The following is a 22,124-nucleotide window of genomic DNA, read 5'->3' as shown; positions in this document are numbered from 1 at the left end:
TGAAAAAATTTTATTTCACTGTTCTGTGAACTCACTTGGCAGCAAGGGCGGAAGAAAAATACTTCAAAGGCCACAGATTCATCTAACCATGGAGTCACATTTAGGTTGCAAAATCCAGATTTTCCAAAACAATAGAAGGACTGTAAAATACATGAAATTCCAGTGAAGGACAAACCAACTTTTATCCCAATAACCTGTACCCTGCATCACAGATACTTTCCACAGGAAAAAACAATCACTAAGTTTTGCTACATGATATAACTTGTTGTCTTAGGTTGCAAACACAAGACGTGGTCGGGGGTGTGTATTCTACTGCCATCTGTTAGAGGTGGGGCAGTTATCTACTTTTAATCGGGCTACCTGTTGAAACCAGGTGGGCAGTTTTCTTTATCTCTTCCATGACCTATCCTCCCTCGGGGGAGATATCTTCTGTTAATGGGCCATTGAGTCTCGCTGCATGACTGATAAAATTGCATCAACCCATTGCGAGATGCTACACCAGGGGGAAGAGTCAAGCATTCCTACCTGGATATAATCTGAGATTGGAACTCCACAGCCAGCCTTTTCTGCCTGGATTACCAGAGAAGTAGCTTTCTTTTCCACTGGATTCCCAGAGGAAGACCAGGCCCATCTACACCACCATTGAACCTTCAGAAGAAAACTACACCCTTCTACAGGATCAATGCTTCAACAGAACCACATTTCTGACTCAAGAAGGACTGCAGCCAGCATTTAATCAGACTGCTACCAACACCCTGACCAACAGGGTGTCAGGTTGCATTCTGACTTTGTCAGTGTTTTTTTGGGATTTTTTGTACTATTGCATTTGTATTTTAATTTTCCCAGTAAAGAACTGTTATTCCTATTCCCATATCTTTACCTGAAAGCCACTTAATTTCAAAATTTTAATAATTCAGAGGGAGGGGGTGTACATTTTCTATTTCAAGGGAGGCCCCTACCTTCCTTAGCAGACACCTGTCTTTTCAAAACAAGATATTTGTGCATCACTGAATGGTGGAGGGTGGTGTCACAGAGGTGCAGACTGTGAAACTCCAAAGCCTGGCTCTCCAACAATACTGCCTGGTGTTCTCTTCTGCTGGCCCACCTCAGAAATGATGTCTGTGAGGGCAAAGCCTCTTGTGCTCTGCCCAGCCTCCAGCACAGATAGGAATTCTGTGAAGTTCTCATTCTTCAGCTTCCCAACTTCAAGAGAATAAGAGCTTCTCTAAACGTCCAGACCAAATAACACATAATGAGTTACTCCTATTACATGGTAAAAAATACAGTTTTGAAAATATGGTCAATGAGTTTTTATAATCCTTACTCATTTTTTGGATACAAAGGCACCACACAGCATCTTATGTACTGGACACCCCTAGTCTAAGACTAAGAGGGATAATCAACAAACACACACAAAAGAACTCCATTCATCAGCAAACAAGACACATAACTGCAAAAATGAGGATGCAAAGGATTTTCCTCCCTCTTAATCTCATGCAGACATTGTGTGCCCTGGTCTGTATTAAACAAAGGATGGTCAGCAAGACAAGCAATATGATTCTCCCCAGCTACGTCAGCAAACTGTACATTTCTCCCTAAGGCACTGAGCAGAAATGGTGCAAGGCATTTCCATGGCTTTCCATTGCTTGCTTGAGGAATGCTTGTATTGTAAAATGCAGGCGAACCTAGTGGGAAGAAATGATGATGCCCAACTCCAGTTCAGAAGGCTGAATGATTTCTTTATTATAACTATGCTATAATACTATATATATGCTATATACTATATATAGTATATGCTATATACTATATAATATACTATATAAAGGAAGATACTAAAACTACATACCTACTTTTTCTAACTACCAAATCTAACTAACTCACAACTTGTGACCCTGTTCCCCAGAGTCCAGACACAGGTGGATCTGATTGGCCATCAGGCTCAAACAATCCTCACCAGATTCCAATCAAGCAATCACCCCAGGTAAACAATTCACCAAGCACATTCCACACGTGAAAAACAAGGAGCAGATATAGACATTGTTTTCTCTTTCTTCTCTCTGTGCACCTCTATGAAAAATCCTGAGAGAGAGAGAGAAGTGTGCTTGCCACATGCTTGATCAGTCTTTCCCTTTTGATTCCTCTCTAGAGCATCCACCCCAGTGTTTTCTCACAAGCTCTTCCATCATCGTGGCTGCAGCAGCATTTCCTGGGGGAGGCAGCTCTGCCAACATGGCCCTAGGGCTCTGGAAGCCTTTGGCTGACACTGGGGTGTAAGGGTAAAGGAAAACTGCTTCAGGAGAAGAGGAAGGAAAAAGCAACTTGAGACTGCATTAAGGAAATAGCCATTTATTTTTTTTCTTGAAAGGCTTGCTGTGGCCTTTCTAGAGCTGATCATGGCATTGCCTCTTGCCTTCATCTGGGGGCCAGGAGTCCTCCTCTTTTGGCGGCACTGGGATGTCACAGGTGAGGGCTCACTGCCCTGGCCAGGAGCAGAGGAACCAACCTGCAGCCACTCTTGTCTCCCCCAGCTCTTCCTGGGGCTGCTCCTGCTCTGCAGGGATGGAAGATGGGGAGCGGCTGGGATGTCCATGAAGGGCAGTCTCCAATGGGCTGGCTTCCTCCTCCGTGTTGAAATTTGCAATGCCACTGGATGGGGCCTGGCTGAGGGTGAGAGCACCCTCCTGGGAGGCAGGGGGATCAGAGCTGGCAGCAGGGATCTAATCCTCCTCCCTGGCAGCGTGATAGTGCTGCAGCCTCCAAACCTCCTCACTGCACTGGGTCTCAATGATATTGAGGATGACATGGACCAGTGATGCAGTGTATTGCTGGAGACAGGGCTCCAATCCCTGGACCAAGACTTCTCTGTCTGGACCATAGACACAGACTGCGAGCACGATGCCACTCTCTGCACTCTTCACCTGATACCACTCACCCCCATATATCATCTTCAGCCCCTGGTGCAGCCATGGCCTCACGGGGTCCAGGAGGTTCCTGGAAAAGTTCTGCCCAAAGCTCAGGGCCTCTGGTCCTGCAGTCTGCTGCTGAGCAAGAGCTGTTATTCCTTGTGGAGAGGAAGCAAGGGAATCTGCAGGACTAGGGCATCTGTTTTCAGCCAGGCCTCTAGGAGCTTCTGCTGCCTGGCTGCTGGTCTCTGGCACCTCTCTGGAGGTGTGATAACACAGTGTAGGTAGTCATCTCCACCATGAACAGAAAAATTCACTGTCAAGATGGATCTTCTGCAGAGTGGGCAGAGCGGGATTTCTTTCTGCCTAACGCAGGATGCAGCAAAGGCAGAATTTGTGGCCTCAGGGCATCGTATAAGTGATGTCATCTGGGTCCTCAACAGGCAGGAGAGATGGGCAGAGAGGAACCTTCTGACATTCAGCAAGGGCAAATGCTGGATCCTGCACCTGGGGAGAAACCATTCCATGCACCAGGGAGGGCTGGGGGCTGACCTGCTGGAGAGCTGCTCTGTGGATAAGGACCTGGGGATCCTGGTGGACAAGCTGTCCATGAGCCAGCAGTGTGTCTGTATGGCCAAGAAGGCCAATGGTGTCCTGGGGTCCATCAGGAAGAGCACTGCCAGCAGCTCGAGGGAAGTGATCCTGCCCCTCTGCTCAGCCCTGGTGAGGCTCATCTGGAATGCTGTGTCCAGTTCTGGGCTCCTCAGCACAACAGGGACATGGAGCACAACTGGGAATGGGTCCAGGGCAGAGATACAAAAATGGTTAAGGGACTGGAACATCTCTCTTCTGAGGAAAGGCTGAGGGAGTTGGGCTTGTTCAGCCTCAAGAAGAGAGCACTGAGAGGGGATCTCATCAGTGTAAGTATCTGCAGGGAGCATGCCAAGAGGATGGAGCCAGGCTCTTCCTGGGGTTGCTGAGCAGTAGAACAAGGGGCAATGGGCAGAAACTGATGCACAGGAAGTTCCACCTGCATAGGAAAAACTTCTTTACATGAACTGGAACAGATTTCCCAGAGACACTGTGGAGTCTCCCTCACTGGAGGAAGACTAAGAACTGTCTGGACACAATCCTGTTCCATGTGCTTTGGGATGACCCAGCTTGAGAAGGGTGATTGGACCAGATGACCCACAATGGTCGCTTCTAGCCTGAACTGTTCATGTGATTCTGTGATCCTGTGATTCTGTGATGATGCTGAGTTTTATATTTACACTTTCCTGGAATTTATTTTCCTGAATTTTTTGCTGCAAGATTCCCATACCAATTTTCTTGTGACTTACAAAAGACAAAACAAATTTTCTCCACACTGCATAGTGGCAGCTATAGCCTACGTTACTCGGGTTTGTTCTGGTGCAGAAATTGCCTGGAGGGAGTATTGTTTCCTGATGTAAATTTATCAGCTGAAAAACAAAATGGGAATTGGATGTACCATTGTTGTGCAATTGACTGTTCTGCCTTCGATTGAGTTGAGAACAGAATCCTTTCTGCATTTCTGTATTTGTTTTGTTTTACTGAATGGAAATATGAAATCTGAAGTATTCTTGAACTTGTTCAGTCATGATATGGAAAATGAAGGGATATGTGCCTTCATATACCTCCTGAAAGAGATGTTTAGCTTTTTAAAACAGTGTTGTATTTACCTCCAAAGACAGTGGTGTGAGGCAGGACAATCCCTCTGCCCTATTCTGTCACAGCTTGTAAAGGCTGCAGATTTTTCTTTAATCATATATTTGCATGTAACCTCTCATTCCTGTGGTGTTTCAGCCATTACAGATTTACCATGATATGAATTCTTTGCAGAGCTATTTACTACCTCTACTGAAGGAGCTACAGTTTGCAGTTTATCTGAACATCTTTGCTCTGCAAAAATGTTTCCCAAATTACCCTCCATAAGACTTATCTATCTGAATATTACTACAGGTCTATGCATTTATACAGAGACAAGTACGACAGAGCGCATTGGTTTTTTGACCAAATAGAAGATATAGAAATGAAAATTTTCTTTGATGAGTTTGGAGTTTGCCTTTTCTGTATACTTATAAATATATGTTTAAATCTAGCTTTTTGAACAAGCATTACATTTTGTCATATTTGTAGTGAGAGAATAGATGGACTATTTTGGTGTGAAAAGTACCTATAGGTCAGATTATATGATTCAGCAATGCCAGTTTAAAAGCAGAAATCAAAAGACTGATTCCCAAGCAGTTATAGTACCAGTTGTTATCTCTAAAAAATACATTAATATTGGACAGGGGTTTTTCCCCCTGAATTTTCCCATTCACTATTTCAGATGACCTATTATTTTTTAAATTTCTTTCAGATAGCCACAGGACAGCAAACATATACCACTGGCATCAGCTGAAATATCACATCAGCAGACTTGTGGCAGTACCACAAATTCCCAGTTGAACTGAAACTATTAGCAGCTTTAATTCTGTCAACTTTTATGGGATCAAATAGGAAGGATTTATTCTTTCCTAAGGCAATTACTCACACAGATGGTGGGAATTATCTTATGTTGTTCTGACCTCTACTGGAGAGAAGACCAAAAGCACATGTAATTTTTTTTTTTTTTTTTTTATGAGGCAAATGGAAGAGAAAGAGAAAAAAGCACTTTTTACATCACATTCTTATTATGCATACAGGTAATAGATTAATACGTATCTGATGGCCCATATCAGTGTGAAACTAATGGTTAGGTACTTACACACTTAGATGCTCACTTATTAGTAGCTCCTAGTTCGATTAGAGCAGTTTTGCAGTGGGAGCCTCACAAACAGATAAAAAAGTCTAAGCTACCTCAAAATGTTCACATGTAGTTCAGGACATGATGTAGTCAGTAAATTTCACAACTTAAAATGTTTGAAATAAAGAAGTGGCTAGGCAGATGACTTTTTTTAATAAGTTACATTCAACTTAAATTCAACAATTAATAAAGTAAGGACAGCAGGCGTTCTTCTGCAGTGAGTGAATGTGAATGATGGATTATGGTCTCTTTATCTCTATTTTTAAGTGATAGAGTGGATAGGGTAGAAGCTAAACCAAAAGTCCACAGTTAGCAAGGAAGAAAGACAAAGAGCGAGATTTCAGGAGAGAGAGAAAGACAAGGAAGAATTGAAGGACAGTTTCCTCAAATTCATATACTGTCAAGAAAAATGTCTTATTTGTCATATTTGTCTTTCTTCAGTTAAAACTGGGGAGCTACCAAGACAAACTATTTCCTAGTTCAAGCACTTTGGAATAGAAAAATCCAGAAAGCATTTTTCCCAACCAAATTTAATTGGGGTGAGAGGCACCTTCAAATAAAGAGACAAGGTAAAGGTGGGATTTAAAGAGTTAATGAGTGCCTTTTAGAAAGCACTAGAGTCCTGTCAGGGATACCATATAATCTTTAAAAGTAAACATAGCCAGCTTGGGTTCTCTCAGATAAAGGCCTAAAAAAACCATACATACAACTAGTAACATTCTAGTGGTATTCTGCAAAATTGCATATGGAACTGAGTACAGGATAATGACATAAACCCATACATTAAGTAAGCTAATATCATTTTAGCCTCTGACTTGATTAAAAACAAAAGTACTGGGACTTCTTTTATCTGTACATCAGAACAGGAATGAAATTATGGAGCCCATGTGTAAAAGAAGTCCTACAGACAGAAAAAGACTGCCTGGCTGGTCTGCAATTTCAACAGCACTGGTTAAACACAGAACATCTCCTCCTGCCTCTGCCATGGCACAACCATCCCAGCACATTACCTCTAGTGTAATATGCATGCCTATCGCACAGGGATTGCCAGTTTCACAGAAAGAGCATGGATATGTTTCATGAACTGAGAGGATATGCAGACGTGCTGTGCCTTTTCTGTCCCATATATGGGGCATAAAGGAAGAGCAGCTGCAGGTCTGGAAAAGGTTGACTAGCCTCTCAAGCAAACAGATAGTGTGGCAGCTCAGGAAAAAAAAAAAAAAGAAAAAAAAAAAAAAAGAACCTGCTTCTGCTATGTCAGATTGAGTCATGGGACATAGCTGGACTGGCTTGTTAGCAGGGAAGTGGAGCTACAGCCACCACCAGAGTGCTGCACAGAAAAGGGAAAGTCACTTCCATCTTCTCATCAGTTTCTGTCTACTCTTCAATGATCCTGCTGCAGCCTTCCATGGAAGTATTACTAAAAGCCTGGCTCACAGGGAATCCAAACCAGAGACCAAGCCAAGGTTAGAGGCAGCTCCATACTGACAATGATAAATTTGTCTCTCTGCTGAACGAACATGCAGGAGACAGCCCAGAGATTTAAGTCCTCCTTGATTTGAGGCAATGTTTAGAAGATGAGGGCCCACAGGTTGTTGACCAGGATTCCCAGTGTCTTCAGCATCTTGATGTGGAGGGAATGGCTGGGGTAGAGAGGATGATGCCTAAAGATTCCTTGCTTTTTATAAATTTTTTATCTATTTGTACCTTTGTAGATTTTTTTCATATATAGCTGTATAGTTTTTAACACTTTCTTGCACTTTAGAGGTTACCCTTTCTCACACATTTATGCCATCTTCTTGAAAATCTGTTCAGTCTTATTTTCAAGAAAAGAAATTCTAACAAGCACACCCAGTTTTGCACCAGCACTTAGGAGACATAACAAAAGATGGCATTATGTTACTACCCCTTGGAGTCTTTCCAATAGGGCAAGTCCAAGGGTAGGTTGTCAGGACAACCAGTCTTCTATTGCATGTACCTGCTAGATATACTAATTAATTGAACTCATTAAAAGTGTGGAAATCCAATACTGTGCATGTACATACAGCTATGTTTTGTGCACTTGAAAGCTTTCATTAAAGAACTGCTCATTATATTATCACTTCAATATTGTTTGGAAAGCTTTTCTTTTGATTCCATGCAACGGGAAGCTGCCTGGACAATGTGCCTTAATCACAGGTTTTTGATTGGCCCTGGAGGCAATACTGAAGCAGAATAGGAGACCAGATTTTAACACATAACATGCTTTGGAACTTAGGACATCAGCTGCAGATAGATAGATAGATAAATAAATAGATAGACAGATTTAGACCTAGTCTTGCCTGGTGATGAAAGCAGCATCATATTATAAAGGCAGATGGTGGGCACCAAAATTCTCTGAAAGCTGTTATTTATAGTAAATTGTCAGCCTGCCCTGGAGTATCTCACTTCCAATACATGTTGTGCCACTTTCCTCTGTTTCTGGAAAGAACAGAATATTTGCTTTCCACTGTGCAGCTAAGTTCATTTGAGGATAGGAAGCACCAAGCGCCAAGGAGCTTATTCTGGTAGATAATATTAGAGAGCATAGTTTATAAACTGAGAATTCCCATCTGCATGAAGCACACAAGAGCAGCAGTGGCACAGCAGAACTGTCAGTCTGCTTTTACGTGGTAGGACTGAGGTTGATATTGACAGTAAGAAACTGCTTGTTTAAAAAAAAAAAAAAAAAAAAACAAAAGAAACAGATACTTCTCTATTTTTAGAGAAGTATTTTTTAGTTGCAGCTGGAACACAGATTATTTATGGTCCTTCAGCATCATTGTTGTATGTGGTCATCAGAGATACTGGAAGGTGCCGGAATGTTGCAATACACTGGCAACCAGAACATGCCTTTAAAATTGTATAGGAGAGTTTAGAGTCTCTTAGTCCTAGGTATTTACACATTAAGGACTTTAAAAACACAGTTGCATGCCTCAAAACACTGTCAAGGCCACAGAAGGAATATGCCATAAGATAGGCCACCACAATAGGAACTTGAGACAAAAAATTATGACAGGAAGGTACTAATTCCAGGCCTGGGGAGGTGAGATCTGTTTATCACATTATGGCTGACATATCTGGACAAAAATTCCCAGTGTGGCAAACTGTGGGAAAGGAAGCAACTGCTCATACCCATACATACCAAGTTATGAGAACAGCATCTGTGACTGCCGCATGGATACTCGAAACTTGGAATGTAAAAAAGTGAAAAATCCCCAGTAGAATAGTTCTTGGTTCCCCACCACTGAGAAGCCCAGGGTTAAGAAGAATCAGTGGGATGCCCCTGGATCTGTGGGTGCTGACTATCTTCATGTTGATCTCTCTGTCTTTCTCTCTCTCTCCCCATCTCCACCCGCACCACCTCACTTCTATAATTTTTTATGTTTATACCTCACATTTAGAGTTAGATAAAATCCATATTCCCAGTTTATTATGCGATTCTGTGATATTATTTATTTTGACATATAGTCTTGTTTGCACTTTAATTCAGGCAGAGACATTTCTCACTAATCAGACCATAACAACCAGCTCACCAGGCTTACCAGCTTTTGGGGAAAATATCCTTAGTGCATTAAATATTGGTCCATTAAACAAATGAGTGTGACTTGCAGACTTTCTAAAATTATCTTTTATCCAAAATATCTGGACCCATGGCTCTATCTACAGAGCAGTTCTTAGGTAATTTAATAAAAAAAAAAAGTTTTGAAATATCACATTTACTTTCAGCTAGCAAGAAATTAATCTCATGTTAATTTCAAGGAAATACTACTACATATTTTCACACTGAAAGGATCAGATTGTTACTTTACATAAGTTATGGCTTAGATTGATATTTCTTTCTAGAGGTTATTCGTGTTTTGCTCAAGAACTGGCCTTCATACATTGAGAGCTTATGAAATTATTTTTAAATATTTTTTTCTTTAATTATTATTACATATCACTTTTTATCTTTCTTCTACTAATTTTTCCAGGTCTTAAAAAATTTATTTTTATTTATTTATGTTTAAAAATCCAAGAGTCATTCCCTATCAGTGATGCAACCTAATTGTCCCAATCTTCTGTTAGCCACTTCTCTCTCTTTTGGATACCTCATTGCATGAAAATAGTTTTTTCCTTGTGGATCAATCACTTGAGATAAATATGTGTACCATTTTATAGTCAGAAAGTTCAATACTTTAAAATTATAATTTTGATGGGTAAAATTGTTATTGATTTAAAACTATTGACTCTAAGAATTATGAAAATTAAATATTTCCACTATAACTGTTATAATGTAAATGATGTAATATTTTGAGGCAACTGGTTATAACTATTATTGACAGCAAATTACAAAATGGATTTTTTTCTTATCTATTTCCAAGAAAGAGACAGAAAAAATGTTCTTGATCTATTTTTTTATTAAGTTCTTCAAAATGGATTAAAATGTGAAATATTAAAAGTTGTGGAAATATTAACAGTAGTGGAGAGCTGCCAAGGACACAGACAAAGGAGTCAAGTGATGAACATTATTTATTGAACGTATTAGTTGTGTATGATACCAATGTACACATATAGGAATGGATCAAAGTGGGAAATCAACAACAGGTATTGGAAATACTCTTTGCTTTTGTAATTTCCAAACTAAATCACCATTATTTTTTAAAATTTACATACCTGTGATATTAAGAGCAGAGACTATTATGTGAAAATACATAAAACATTTCAACAAAAAGTCAATGACCAAACCAAGCCTCAAAGTGTATAATGCTATTCTTCATTATTATTTTACTAACATTCCAACAGATGTGATTCATAACTTCCTATGACTATGCACTGCAACTGAGATGTTACATCTCAAAAGAAAGCAAAATACTCTGATGTCATATACTAGCTCCTTTCTTTAAATTTTCATGCTAAGCAGAATAAAATAGTAAGACCTTTGAAGTGCAGATCAGTACATTCAGCTGTTCCCCAGACAGGGAAGATTATATTTATTCCTACCTTGAATTATTATTAATGCCATATATCTTCCAGCTTTTTACACTAATGTAAAACCTTGTAATAATGTAAGTACAAGCAAAAACAGAGAATGTTTACAGCCAAATACGATACTGGTAGTGTTTTACATCTTAAAATTAGCAACATTTCCATGTTGTACTGAAATAAAATCGTCACAAAATAGAGTGATGAAATGCCTTTACTTTTAAGTACCAAAGAATAAAAATAAATATCTCATTTCAATCACAGAACATCTAGCTTTGCTATTGTTATTCATATTGGCTATTACATGCTCATCTGTGCATATACATGTATTTTAGGAGAACACATTGATTGTTGAAAATCAGTACAGCATACAGGTCTGACAGAAAGCTCCCCAGAACAACTTCAGCTGGTGGATTCTTTGCTGTGTCTCTCTTCTGTTCACAATGTGAAGCAATCACACAGAATGAAATACTAAAACTACTAACAATGAGAAAGCCTTTATCATCCCCAGAAAATTTTCACTCCTGACAGAACAAGGAATCCTTATTAAGGTCTGTGTATGTGATGTAAACATCCCTCTACATCTTAGAGAGCCAGACTGCATTAAAAGTATTTTACAACTCTAATTTACTTTCAACACCTCTTGAAAAACTCCCCAAGATATAACATATCTTTAAACTTTCTTCACCTGTTATATAAAAAATCATCCCTTTTCTGAGGAATACCCAGAGTTTTCTTATTATGAAATGCTAACAAACAATGAACTAAAATCTCTGTGTAAATCAGTATTTCAGGATAGATAAAGCCCAGTTTATAGGAAAAAGTTTTTGTTAAAAGCATGAAAACATTGTCATACTGGGCATGCTTAGCTTCAGTAAGAAAACTGGCAAGCTTTTGTTTCTGGGCTAGAGACATATGCAGTTTAAAAATAAACCCTATTAGAAAATTTACCAATTAATAAACAGTTTGAATTTCTGTACTTTTTCCATTAGTTTGAAGTTCATAGGTGAGAAAGGTGAAACAACTTACACTGCACTTATCTGTACTCTCTCTGACTTAAAATATAAGACTCACAGTACACTAGTTACAGATACATCTAGTATCTGCTCATGGAAGCAGTACAACAGCCAAGTCAAGTATAAAGCGAACTTTGGTTAATCCTTCCAAGCTCTGGCAATTGATTTAAAGACTGCTTGAGCTGAAAGTTGTATCTGGATCACTGTGGTTTATAGGAATACATACTATGACAGACTATCCTGGGGGGCTTTGTAAGCCTTTTTTTCCTAAGATCCACAATTTAATTAGGTGATGTCACAGACTTGTTTTATAGTAGGATATATGGCTATATGGTTAAGATTTTTCTACTACAGAAAATAAATCTCTGTTATACAGAAGGTCCTCAATGGAATGACATTTATTTTTTTGAAAGACAGTAAGTTGATTAATTTTGTTGTTATTAAGCTTTTGAGTCTTAAAATAATTATTAAGACCAATGTTCTGAGAAAGGTAGTAAGATCAAAACAAAAAAAAAAAATCAACTTATGTTATTGTATTAGGTAACATCAACTTGCCCCTGGGCTTAAACCTATCCTGTGTTTCCACAAGACCTGTCAGGAAAATAACCTGTTCCACTTTGGGCTGTATAGAGACCAATACAGGTATCCAGTCATAAATTCACAGAGAAGATTATGCAGTACATATTCTTATGAAATGTTAACTGTCTCTATACTACTAGGGAATTTAAGAGAAATTAATCAATAATTGTCTTACCTCCATTCCCCAAATATGTTTTCCCGCACAGGAGATACTCCTTTACCACTCTGATTTTTAAAATGTATTTCTAGTCTTTAAGAATGTGACAAAACTATTACTAGCTGAAAGTGGTAGTGTAATAGGAGTTAAATTTTCTTCATAGTTACAGGTAAACCACTGGTTTTCTTCTTCCTTTTTAACACTTTTACAGAGACTTTAGATGGAATCATGCAGATTTCCCTAGTTTTGGTCCTAGTTTCCCCATATACAATCTGAAATCTTTGGCTAAGCATGTTTAAACTTCAGAGGACAAGATATATGCAGGGTTTAACTGATTCTCATAAACTACACAAAGCTGTGCTTTCATTGAAATGTTCTTCTAAGAAAAAGGAAAAGATATTAAGCACAATATTTCAAACTTTTAAGAAAAGTCAGCTGAATACAAATTGTTTTTTACTCTTCTAACAAGTATCCCCAATAAAAATCTGTAACTTTAGCAATTTATTGATTCAGACAACACATTTTCACAATGCCTTCAAATGCAAGAAGACATATGCCATGTTTTCTTCTGAAGCTCCCATGCTGCAGGAAACTGAAGCACGTGGGTTACTTCTATGCACATGAAGATTTACAACAAACATAGCAAGGTTCTGCTCTTACAGGAATGTGTTTGGGTTTAGGACCATGCTTCTATCCTTCAGTGTCTTATTATACTATTCTTAAGGCTCCTCATCTGTACATGGGAGGGCCCCTGGGCATTCCTGGCTGCATACCTGGGAGGCATGGATTTCCAGGTGGATAGCCTGGCACTCCAGGCCTCCTGGGTCCCGGTGGCCTTGTCACAGCTATGGATGGTGGAGGAAGGTTTCCTCCTCGGCTCTGTGGACGATAGTGGCCATTCAGGACAGGGCCAGGATGCTGGAGTGTCTGAGAGGAGCTGGCTTCTTGTGGTTGGCCTGTCATCTTTGATCCATTGCCATCCTGTCCTTTCTTGCTGTCTGAAATGTGTTTGGAGGACAGAATTAACAAATGCTCGTGCAAGCCTGAAGCGCCCTGAAATCCAGCAGCTGCCTGACTATCCTAGAGTGCAGGAGAAAGCCTGGGCCTCCCCTGCCCAAACCTGGAGTAATACACCTTCATGACCTTTGTGCTCTATTTTCCATCCATTTTTTTATGCAAGGCTCCCATGGGGGTATGTGGGCAATTTCCCAAGATGCACTTAGATATTGTCAATCAATGGTGATGAAGGCAGTGATGAAGACATGGCTCTTCCAAAGACATGGCTCTTCCAAAGACATTCATGTCTCAGCAGGGTTTTCCTCCTAGGCTTGAGGCAGTTTAGTGGCTGTAGGGCATGTGTGCATGATGAGGGAAAGGAAACAGCCATCAAAATCCCTTAGGACAGACTGACACCCACCTGCACCAGCCAGGCTTTCTGATAAGAGCTGCTAACTGTGTTCTTACTACACCTTCTCCAGGTGAAGCTGGCACAGGTGGCAAATACTTTCCTGCATAGTTCTGGGTCAATAAAATGCAACAGAAGTGTAGAAGATGTAGACTTTGACTGGTGTGTGATAGATAAGCAGGATCACTAACACTTAGACCAGGCTTTAATTGCTTTTTTTCAACAGGGCTGTGACTTTCAGTTCATTATAGTTCAGCTGTTTACTTTAGTGTTGCCAGGTATGGAATAATGTTGCAATATTTCTTAAACAAGGCAAAGAAAGAAAAAGGCTAACATTTGTGATTTAACATTGTGAAGGTGTTTCAGGAGATTATAGCAGAGGAAGCAGTCAAAGCAGTGAGGAAGTCTAGGATCACATATACATGAGTTACGCATCGTGAGACATTCAAATCAATTCTTACCTTTGTTTGGAGTGGATTCATCTTGCTTGTCTCCTTTAGGTTTTGCTGGTGGTGGTTCTGTCTCAAATGGATTTTCTTCTTGTTCATTTGATTTTTGTGCCTTTTGTTTATTTCTTCTTTTATTTTCTTCTGCTTGCTAATGACAGGGAGAGAGATGGCATTTTTTAGTGACCCAGACAGTCTCTCTAATATTTAGTAAAATATAAAAAAAAACATTAATTCTCTATTCTTACACTTTGTAACTTCTTTTTAAGTTCCAAGTTAGCTTCCTTGTAGGATTTGGATGTTGCGTTGAGATAATAAATGCTCAGGCTAAATTTTAAAAATAATAGTTTCTTGTGAGACAATGATTTAAATATAAAAACATTCCTTTAGCAGAACATTCCTTTAGCAACCATTACAGTTATGCTAATATAAGGCTTGTATCTTTTTCTCATTTATTGTACTTATCCAGTACTAATATTTTGACAATGAATAATGTGCTTCCTTACATTATGAAGAAGGCACTGTTATTTCTGGGGGGAAAATGAAAGAAATTATTCTATCCATTAATATTCTACATTCAATCCTATAATATTTAAAAAAGATGTTTCATTAAGTAGTGCTTAACTGTGAAATTACATCTATAGAATAACTTATAAAAGTTAATTCTCATGACATACCTTAAAGATTAGTAAATCATATTTATGAAAGCTTCTGAACAAATATTGTAAGCAATCTGAAACACTGTCAAGAAAACAACCAAAATAATATTCCTTTTTTTTTCCCCCAGTTATTACTTCCTTCTTCTACTAAGAAAAAACATAAGAACATTTTCATGTTTTAGTGTATGAAATTACTATTTTGACAACTTTATGAAATTAATAGTTTTCACTACCCTGATTTAATAAAAAAAAATCTGCTATGACATCTTTAATTGACATAAGCAGTAAATAATTAGCACAATCAGCACTGCATTTCTTAGATATTCAGACAGTGATGATTCAGAGTGAAAGAAACTTATCAGACCTTAGATACAGCAAGCATTGAGTTAATATTGTGTACGTACACCATCAGCAATATAAAGGGTAGGATAAGTCCAGGGTTAGAGGCATAACCAAATACCTTCCCAAACCAGGAAGGAAAGTCGTGCTCCAGAGTTTCTGATATGACTTCAAACATTCTAGTCTTCCCACTATTAAACAGAGAAGTTGACAATATCACATACAAATATTATGGCAACTATGAATATATAAGCTAATCACATCACATCAAACCTGGAAAAAAGATAATATATGGTATGTTAACATTATTTAAAACCTTACACTTTGAAGGGAATATTGTCTAAAGTAGTATTTATGTATTCTAAGAGATAAAAAATGACACCAAAATTCTTATTGTATGCTAATAGATTTTGCCAGGTTACTACCCAAATTATTCCTCAGTAAATCAATGTTTGAGTTATAAACTCCATACCAGCAACCAACAAACAAATCATTATTTGTGCTCTATGAAGACATAGGGGGAAAAAAAAAATTTCAAATCCTGTTTTTTATGTTTGACAAGAAAATGGTCTGCTTGTAATTGTTTTTTGTTCCGCCCAATTCTCCTTTCTCTTTGATGTGTACCAGTGCTACACAAGTCAGGGGCTGTGTTCCAGGATATTTTCGTTGCTGTTGCAGCAATATGGTTACCTTCATAGGTAATTGTTCCAGCTTATTTATAAAGTTATTTTCTCCCTAGACTATTTTCCTTCTGAAGTGTATCAATAGATGTTGTGAAAATCCCTTTCTTTTTATTTTGCCTTTTTCTGTGCCTCGTGGCACAGAAGTTTGTTATTTTTAACCTGGACAAGACTGGAAAAATGGGTCTCTGTGTATCAATTCTAATTAGTAGTTCTACTTAGTTGTAGGAATTTTCACCAAAATGCTATGTGATTGTCCAGTCATTGAAGAATTCTGTCACTGCTTTTCAGTTCTGGTAAAGAATTTCTTACAAATGGGTCTTTTTCTTAATTCATTCTCAATGGTTACACTCCCTTTCAAGTGATATAAAAATTTTGCAGGTAGAGTTCTTCAGACCTGTCCTTTCTCTCTATTTACCCAACCTACTCTCAGTAGATGAGAAATTCCATCCTCTGCTCTCCTCATGCTCTCCTTAGCATGCACAAAGCTTTTTCTACTGCACTATTGCAGTAGAAAACTGTCTTCCCTACTCCTGGCAGGTCTCTGTTGAATTGTGTATGTTGCTTTATTTATTTATTTATAAATAATATATATTTATTCACTAGCTCTTTAACTGTAGCATTACCTATACTGAGTCTGAATGAACCTTCATCAGTTTCAAGTGCTCCCATCAAAAGTTACATTGAAGGTTTCACTTTCTGATGAAGAACATCATATCTCTGCACATGACAGAGAAAAAGTGGCAAGCATTATCCTTCTCATTTTGAAGAGTAATCTCACCATTTAGTTAGTACCCAGTTCAATAACTGCTGCTACTCAGATCTGACTTCAAATATTTCCCTCAATATTTTTTTGCTAGGACTCAAAAAAAATCTTAATTTGTATATCTTATTTTGTTGTAAATTCTTCTCTAAAATAATTTTCTGTGTCATCAGAATTTTTGTCATGTCATGTGATTCTCTCATTTAGGTACCTATGACTATTGCAATGACAATCTGTCATTTTGCCTTTTGCCAATTTTAATGCGGTGAGACTTCTGCTCCTTTACAAAGTGCACTGGGGATCATACAGATGTCATTTTAGTCACAACAGTAATGTATTATTTAAACCTTTCATTGCAACCAGAATGCCTCTTTTATGGTTCACATACTCTTGCTTTGTTAATATTTTGCTCAAAAACAAAGGCTAAAGACTTTTAATTTTTTTTATTTCTTATCTTTTGAGTTGTCACGTGATACAACACATTATAATTGTATCTCATGTTACCTGGCAGGTAATGATTAAAATGATCCTAGACTTTCCAGGTACTGTGCACAGGAGAAAGTGTGGCAAAGTCTAAACTACCTTGAATTCAAGACGTGTTTGCAGGGCAGGCCTAGGTGTTTAGAAAAAATCCATGACTATGGAGGCCTTGAAGACTTCAAAAACAAATTCAGCTTCACAGTGGTAGTACAGACACATGAAATTCTGCGAACTGGAGAGAGTCAAAGCATTCAAAGACTGAACCACAGTACACTTATCACCCTCATGCATTCTGATCTGCCCTTCATAGAGGGCATATAGACATTTCCTAATAGCCATCTCTTTCAAACACAGCAGGTCACTCCATAAGAATAATTTTTCTTCAGTACAGCAGTAATATTTTTTTTCATTGAAATTGACAAAAAGAAAAGTTTTTCTGTTCTATACTTCAGATAAAACATTCTAAAGAATTAGTCAGTTTTCCAGGATTCCCGCTTTGGGAATTTTCCACAATGAGAAATACATCACAATTAAACACTCATCATATCAGGTGCTAATGCTTATTATAGAGGCACTTTTTCGTCACTGCATCATTCACTGTGATGTATGGAAGCAGTTCATTACAACAATTGCAAAAGATGGAAGTAAAACGCAAAGAACCTGAAAGGACCACAGTCAAAAGATGGTGGAATGGAGACAATGGTATACACAGCAGGCAGCGTGGAGAGAAAGAGGATGAAAAGCAGCATGGCCATGTAGAAGTTATTGGATCTGGAAGCCTTGAAGACCCGTTCTTGGGGGACATTGCAGCACATCACTGCCCAGCATTGCAGGTACATCGACGTGTGGAGGCGGAACACGTTGATTGCTGGGAGACATGGAGCATAAAAAGATCCCATCCTAGAAGAGAAGCAAATAAATAAAATAACCACTATGTTATAGGATTTCTGTCTTTCCAGGTATGCCACACATTCCTTCTTTCAATGTGTTTTGCACACTGTGCACTCAGAAATTCATATAGCCAATTTTATGTGTTTTTTTAATTGGTCTTTGCTCTTTTTTAAAAAAGGTTGAAGGTGTATGTAGCCAATTATCTGTATGAACTTTTTGTTTCAAAGTCCTCTTTCTCTGCAAATCAAATGCGAACTTCGTGAAATGTTATTCACTCTAAGTTTTCCAGGTAGCATCTTGCTTGTGTCATGTAAAAAAAGGATAGCCATAAAACTAGGTATTACCAATTCCTGCAGCTAGGTATAAACAAAATAATTTCATTCATAATTTATTATTTTTATTGATATACTAGCACTTTTTTGGAAGGATATTTTTTCTTAATTGACATTTATTTTAATTGCTGTTGCCAGGGTTATTTAGTGCTTCATGCCAACAATCTGTTTATTGACTCTGTTAAATATGTTTTTTTCCTCATTATATATGGTTGCATGGTTATGACACTGAAATAGTTGGCACATTTTTATTTTTATCACACCTTGTTTCTTGTGTCATGCTGACTGAAGAGCAGCTAAATTCATTTTCCTGGCCAAATGGTACAGAGTACAAGATATTGGGAACCTGTGTCTTCCTTAAGCCTTGCCCTTGTGATCAGGTGGCAAGGTGATCAAGCTAAGTTGTTTTGCCCCTGAGTGCCTTGGACATCCTATTTATAAACTGGAAATACATTTACATTAGGGTTGGAAAGACCTTCTGAGTACAGAAAAATGACAGGATTTATTATATTAATATATCCCCTTCCTCTTTTCATGTATCTTAAATGAAAAGATAAAGGGCTTTACAGAAGGAACGGCTTCTATCACACAAAAAAGCCTAATCAGCCAAGTCATATTAAATGTAAAAAAATAGGTTTTAGCAAGAACTGACAAGCCAAGTGCTTGCAGAGAACTGCTCCTGAGGAAGACTGAGCATGTTGCATGAGGTGCTCTTTACCAGTCATGTAAAGTCCAGAAATAGTATGAAAATTGACACCTTTTCTCCTCTACATCTAAGGACTAATGCTGCAGCAGTAGCATTGTTTACACATTCATGTGACTGCACAGATAGGTATAAATACATTTACTTTAAGGTCTTTTTGCACAGGAACATGGGAAAATAATGTTAAGGTTCACTGAAAGGCTAAATTTCAAAGCAAAACAGTACAGCAAGCTGTCAGTGACCAAAAACATAAATTTAATCTATGCAGATTTTTACTGGTTAGTCTTACCAACACAGTGCAAAATCCTGAAATACGTGGTCCAATAATCTCAGTCTGTAACTAGTTTTGAATTTCTCCAACTGATTGCAGTGTACCAGAGTTTTGTATATATTGCATATACTTTCATCAAATTAAAGAAATGGGATATGATCAGGATTTCAGAAAAATCCTTCCCAGATACAGATAAATCCCACCATCCTGCAGATACAATATGCTTTGCCACACCTACCAGATCATGCCTTGGTTAAAGATCAGTCCCAGCACATTTCCACTTATATCAAACTCAGAATATGATGGCTGAAAGAAATTATACAGATGTTTTCATTAGGTTTGCACAAAGGGTTTTAAAATGAGTTAGAGTAGATGAAAACTCTCACTTTGAAGAATAGCAGCACATTGACATCATGTTACAAGGCCTCTTGTTGCAACTTATCAGTGAATGATGAAATAAATTATATAATTCAAGGCTAGTCTTTAATATAGCTTGCAGCACTTTACTGAAAATCTTTCTGACATTTGTTCAGAGGCAGGTGCTAACTGAAAATTAAAAATCATTCTGGGCACTGGGTAAATCTTAAAGCAACAATTCAGAAAATTTCCATTGGAGTGGCCACTGGAGAGGCCAAAATATTTTGTCCTCAAGTACAGCACCAACAGTGAAATTTAATGTGACGAAAGTGATTTAATTGATTTAATACCCAATTGAACTCTTGCACTATTTTTCTTTTTTTTTCTCATATTTCAGCTTTTGAGGTTTTCCTTTTAACATTGATAGAGGTTGTAATCATTTTCTTTTTTTAACATGAATACCTTATTTCTAATTTGAGTGCTTGATACTAATTTTTCCTTTAAGATACAGAACTTTAAGAACTTCATGGGGTCTCATTATCTCTTTCTTTGCTGCAGAAAGCCCTGTATTATACATTTTATCTCCAGTGTGAGAGATAAAAATCTCACAAAAATTGTTTAGTCTTTTATTTCTGAACTAATAATTTGACCCTTCATTCTGGTTTTTCAAATCTTTAATCACTTACCCATCTCTTCTTTTACCTTAATTATTGATTTATTATTTATTATTATTTCCGGCTGTAATCATTGAATACACTGAATTTAAGCAACAATTGAAAGGCAACACATGTTAATTTGTGTTCATATGGACCAGATCAAAACTTTCTGCTAAGAAATTGGTGGCTTTAAGCTTTTTATTTATACCTGAATATCTGTTTCAAATACATTACTGATACATTTATAAATATTTTTAATATATTTATACACCATAGTAGGTGTCTTCCATGATTCACCATAATGATGGACAAAAAGACCATGAGTAATGCATATATTCCAGTTAATAATTATATCAATAACTGAGAGAGGGTAAGAGGGGCATGAAACAAGACAAAGAGATTCTATTGAAGTCTTCAATTAAAGCCACAATTTTGACTTGTACTGTGCTGTGCTGTTAGAATATTTGAAGGTCCTGCACTCTTTCCATGTAATTTTGTGCCTATACATATATATCTATGTTTACAGTGAAGTGACATATTTATGTCACATGTATTTATAAACTTGCTAAAATAAGGGGGAAAATTAAATAGACGACTAAAATTACAGTTGAAAAGCAGTTGACTAAAGAGATCTGTATAGGCTAGAATATCAAAAGAAACATGAAGATATTAATAAGATCATACAGAATCAAATAATGTATGACTATTTTTTGTAACATAGGTGCTAACAATAACATATTAAATAATTTGAAATCCAATTTTTAAACAAATAAAAAGGTTTTCCCACAAAACATGCAAGTTAGTCTCTGGAATTCTTCACCAGTTGTCATCTTGATCATCAAAAACATTTTTCTTGCAGCAAAAGGCTGACAATTAATGGATATGTATTCATGGCCACTAACCACAGAGACATAGGTATAGCTACTTCCTAAGGAAGTTTTTTTCAAAAACTATTTCAAGAAATTCAGTGATTTCCAGTTTCAACTTCCACTTCCAGCTGTTGTTTCAGGCAGCTTACTGGACCTGGGGACCACAATGGACCAGACTATTACAGACACTCCAATATACTGCCAAATAAAAATGTCAATTATAAAATGGTTTCAGGATCCCCTACAAGTAGATACATTGTTGTCAGTTTTTCTGCTCATGCTATATTCAAACTCTTCCATTTTATTTTGATATTGCAACATCTATTACCTGTTTGACCACAACCTGACTAGCTGGTAGACTTTGTCCATCCCTACACTAGTCCAGTTAGAAGGTAAAACCTAGAAATAATGCTGAAATTTCATGGGAGTGAGCAAGTAAGAATGATATTGCTGCAGCAGAAACAAGAGTTTTTTAACAGAAAACATGAAAATTTTCACTTCCTCTGGAAAACTGGGATTTCCCAAGATGCAGTTCTTAGCAATGCAAGAAATTTTTATGTGTATGAAGATAAAATTTTGATGAAAGGAGGTGAAAATTACAGCTATGATGACTGCTTATGCAGAGGTACCCTTGATAGTCTTAAATTACATAGCACTTTTCTGTACTTCTCAGTAAGTACAAAAGAGGCTTCAGGAGCTTCACAAGCTTTGACAATACCATGACTACTACTTAAAAGATAAAAAACAGCATCAGACCCCTAAAAGCATAAGTAGCTGGCAAATTTAACTTGGATCAGATCAGTGTGAGACTGCAAGTCTCAACTCCCAA

The 22,124-nt window shown here is 37.7% G+C and overlaps 1 protein-coding gene across 1 annotated transcript in view; it reads right to left on the bottom strand.

Moving 5' to 3' along the window:
- Positions 1 to 13,173: 13,173 nt before the first annotated feature.
- TMC1 (transmembrane channel like 1) overlaps positions 13,174 to 22,124 on the bottom strand; it is a 55,999-nt gene continuing 47,048 nt past the window's right edge. The window contains exons 15-20 of the mRNA XM_053932108.1: positions 19,652 to 19,719; positions 17,877 to 18,116; positions 15,359 to 15,484; positions 14,544 to 14,622; positions 14,311 to 14,446; positions 13,174 to 13,442 (exon numbers count right to left, since the gene is read on the bottom strand). Of these exons, the coding sequence (XP_053788083.1) occupies positions 13,174 to 13,442; positions 14,311 to 14,446; positions 14,544 to 14,622; positions 15,359 to 15,484; positions 17,877 to 18,116; positions 19,652 to 19,719 (918 nt within the window). The remainder of the gene's footprint in view (positions 13,443 to 14,310; positions 14,447 to 14,543; positions 14,623 to 15,358; positions 15,485 to 17,876; positions 18,117 to 19,651; positions 19,720 to 22,124) is intronic.

The sequence above is a fragment of the Vidua chalybeata genome, chromosome Z (genome assembly GCF_026979565.1).
Source record: "Vidua chalybeata isolate OUT-0048 chromosome Z, bVidCha1 merged haplotype, whole genome shotgun sequence".
NCBI lineage: Eukaryota > Metazoa > Chordata > Aves > Passeriformes > Viduidae > Vidua > Vidua chalybeata.
Note: the sequence above shows the minus strand (reverse complement) of the source record. Positions and strands in the feature narration are given on the sequence as shown.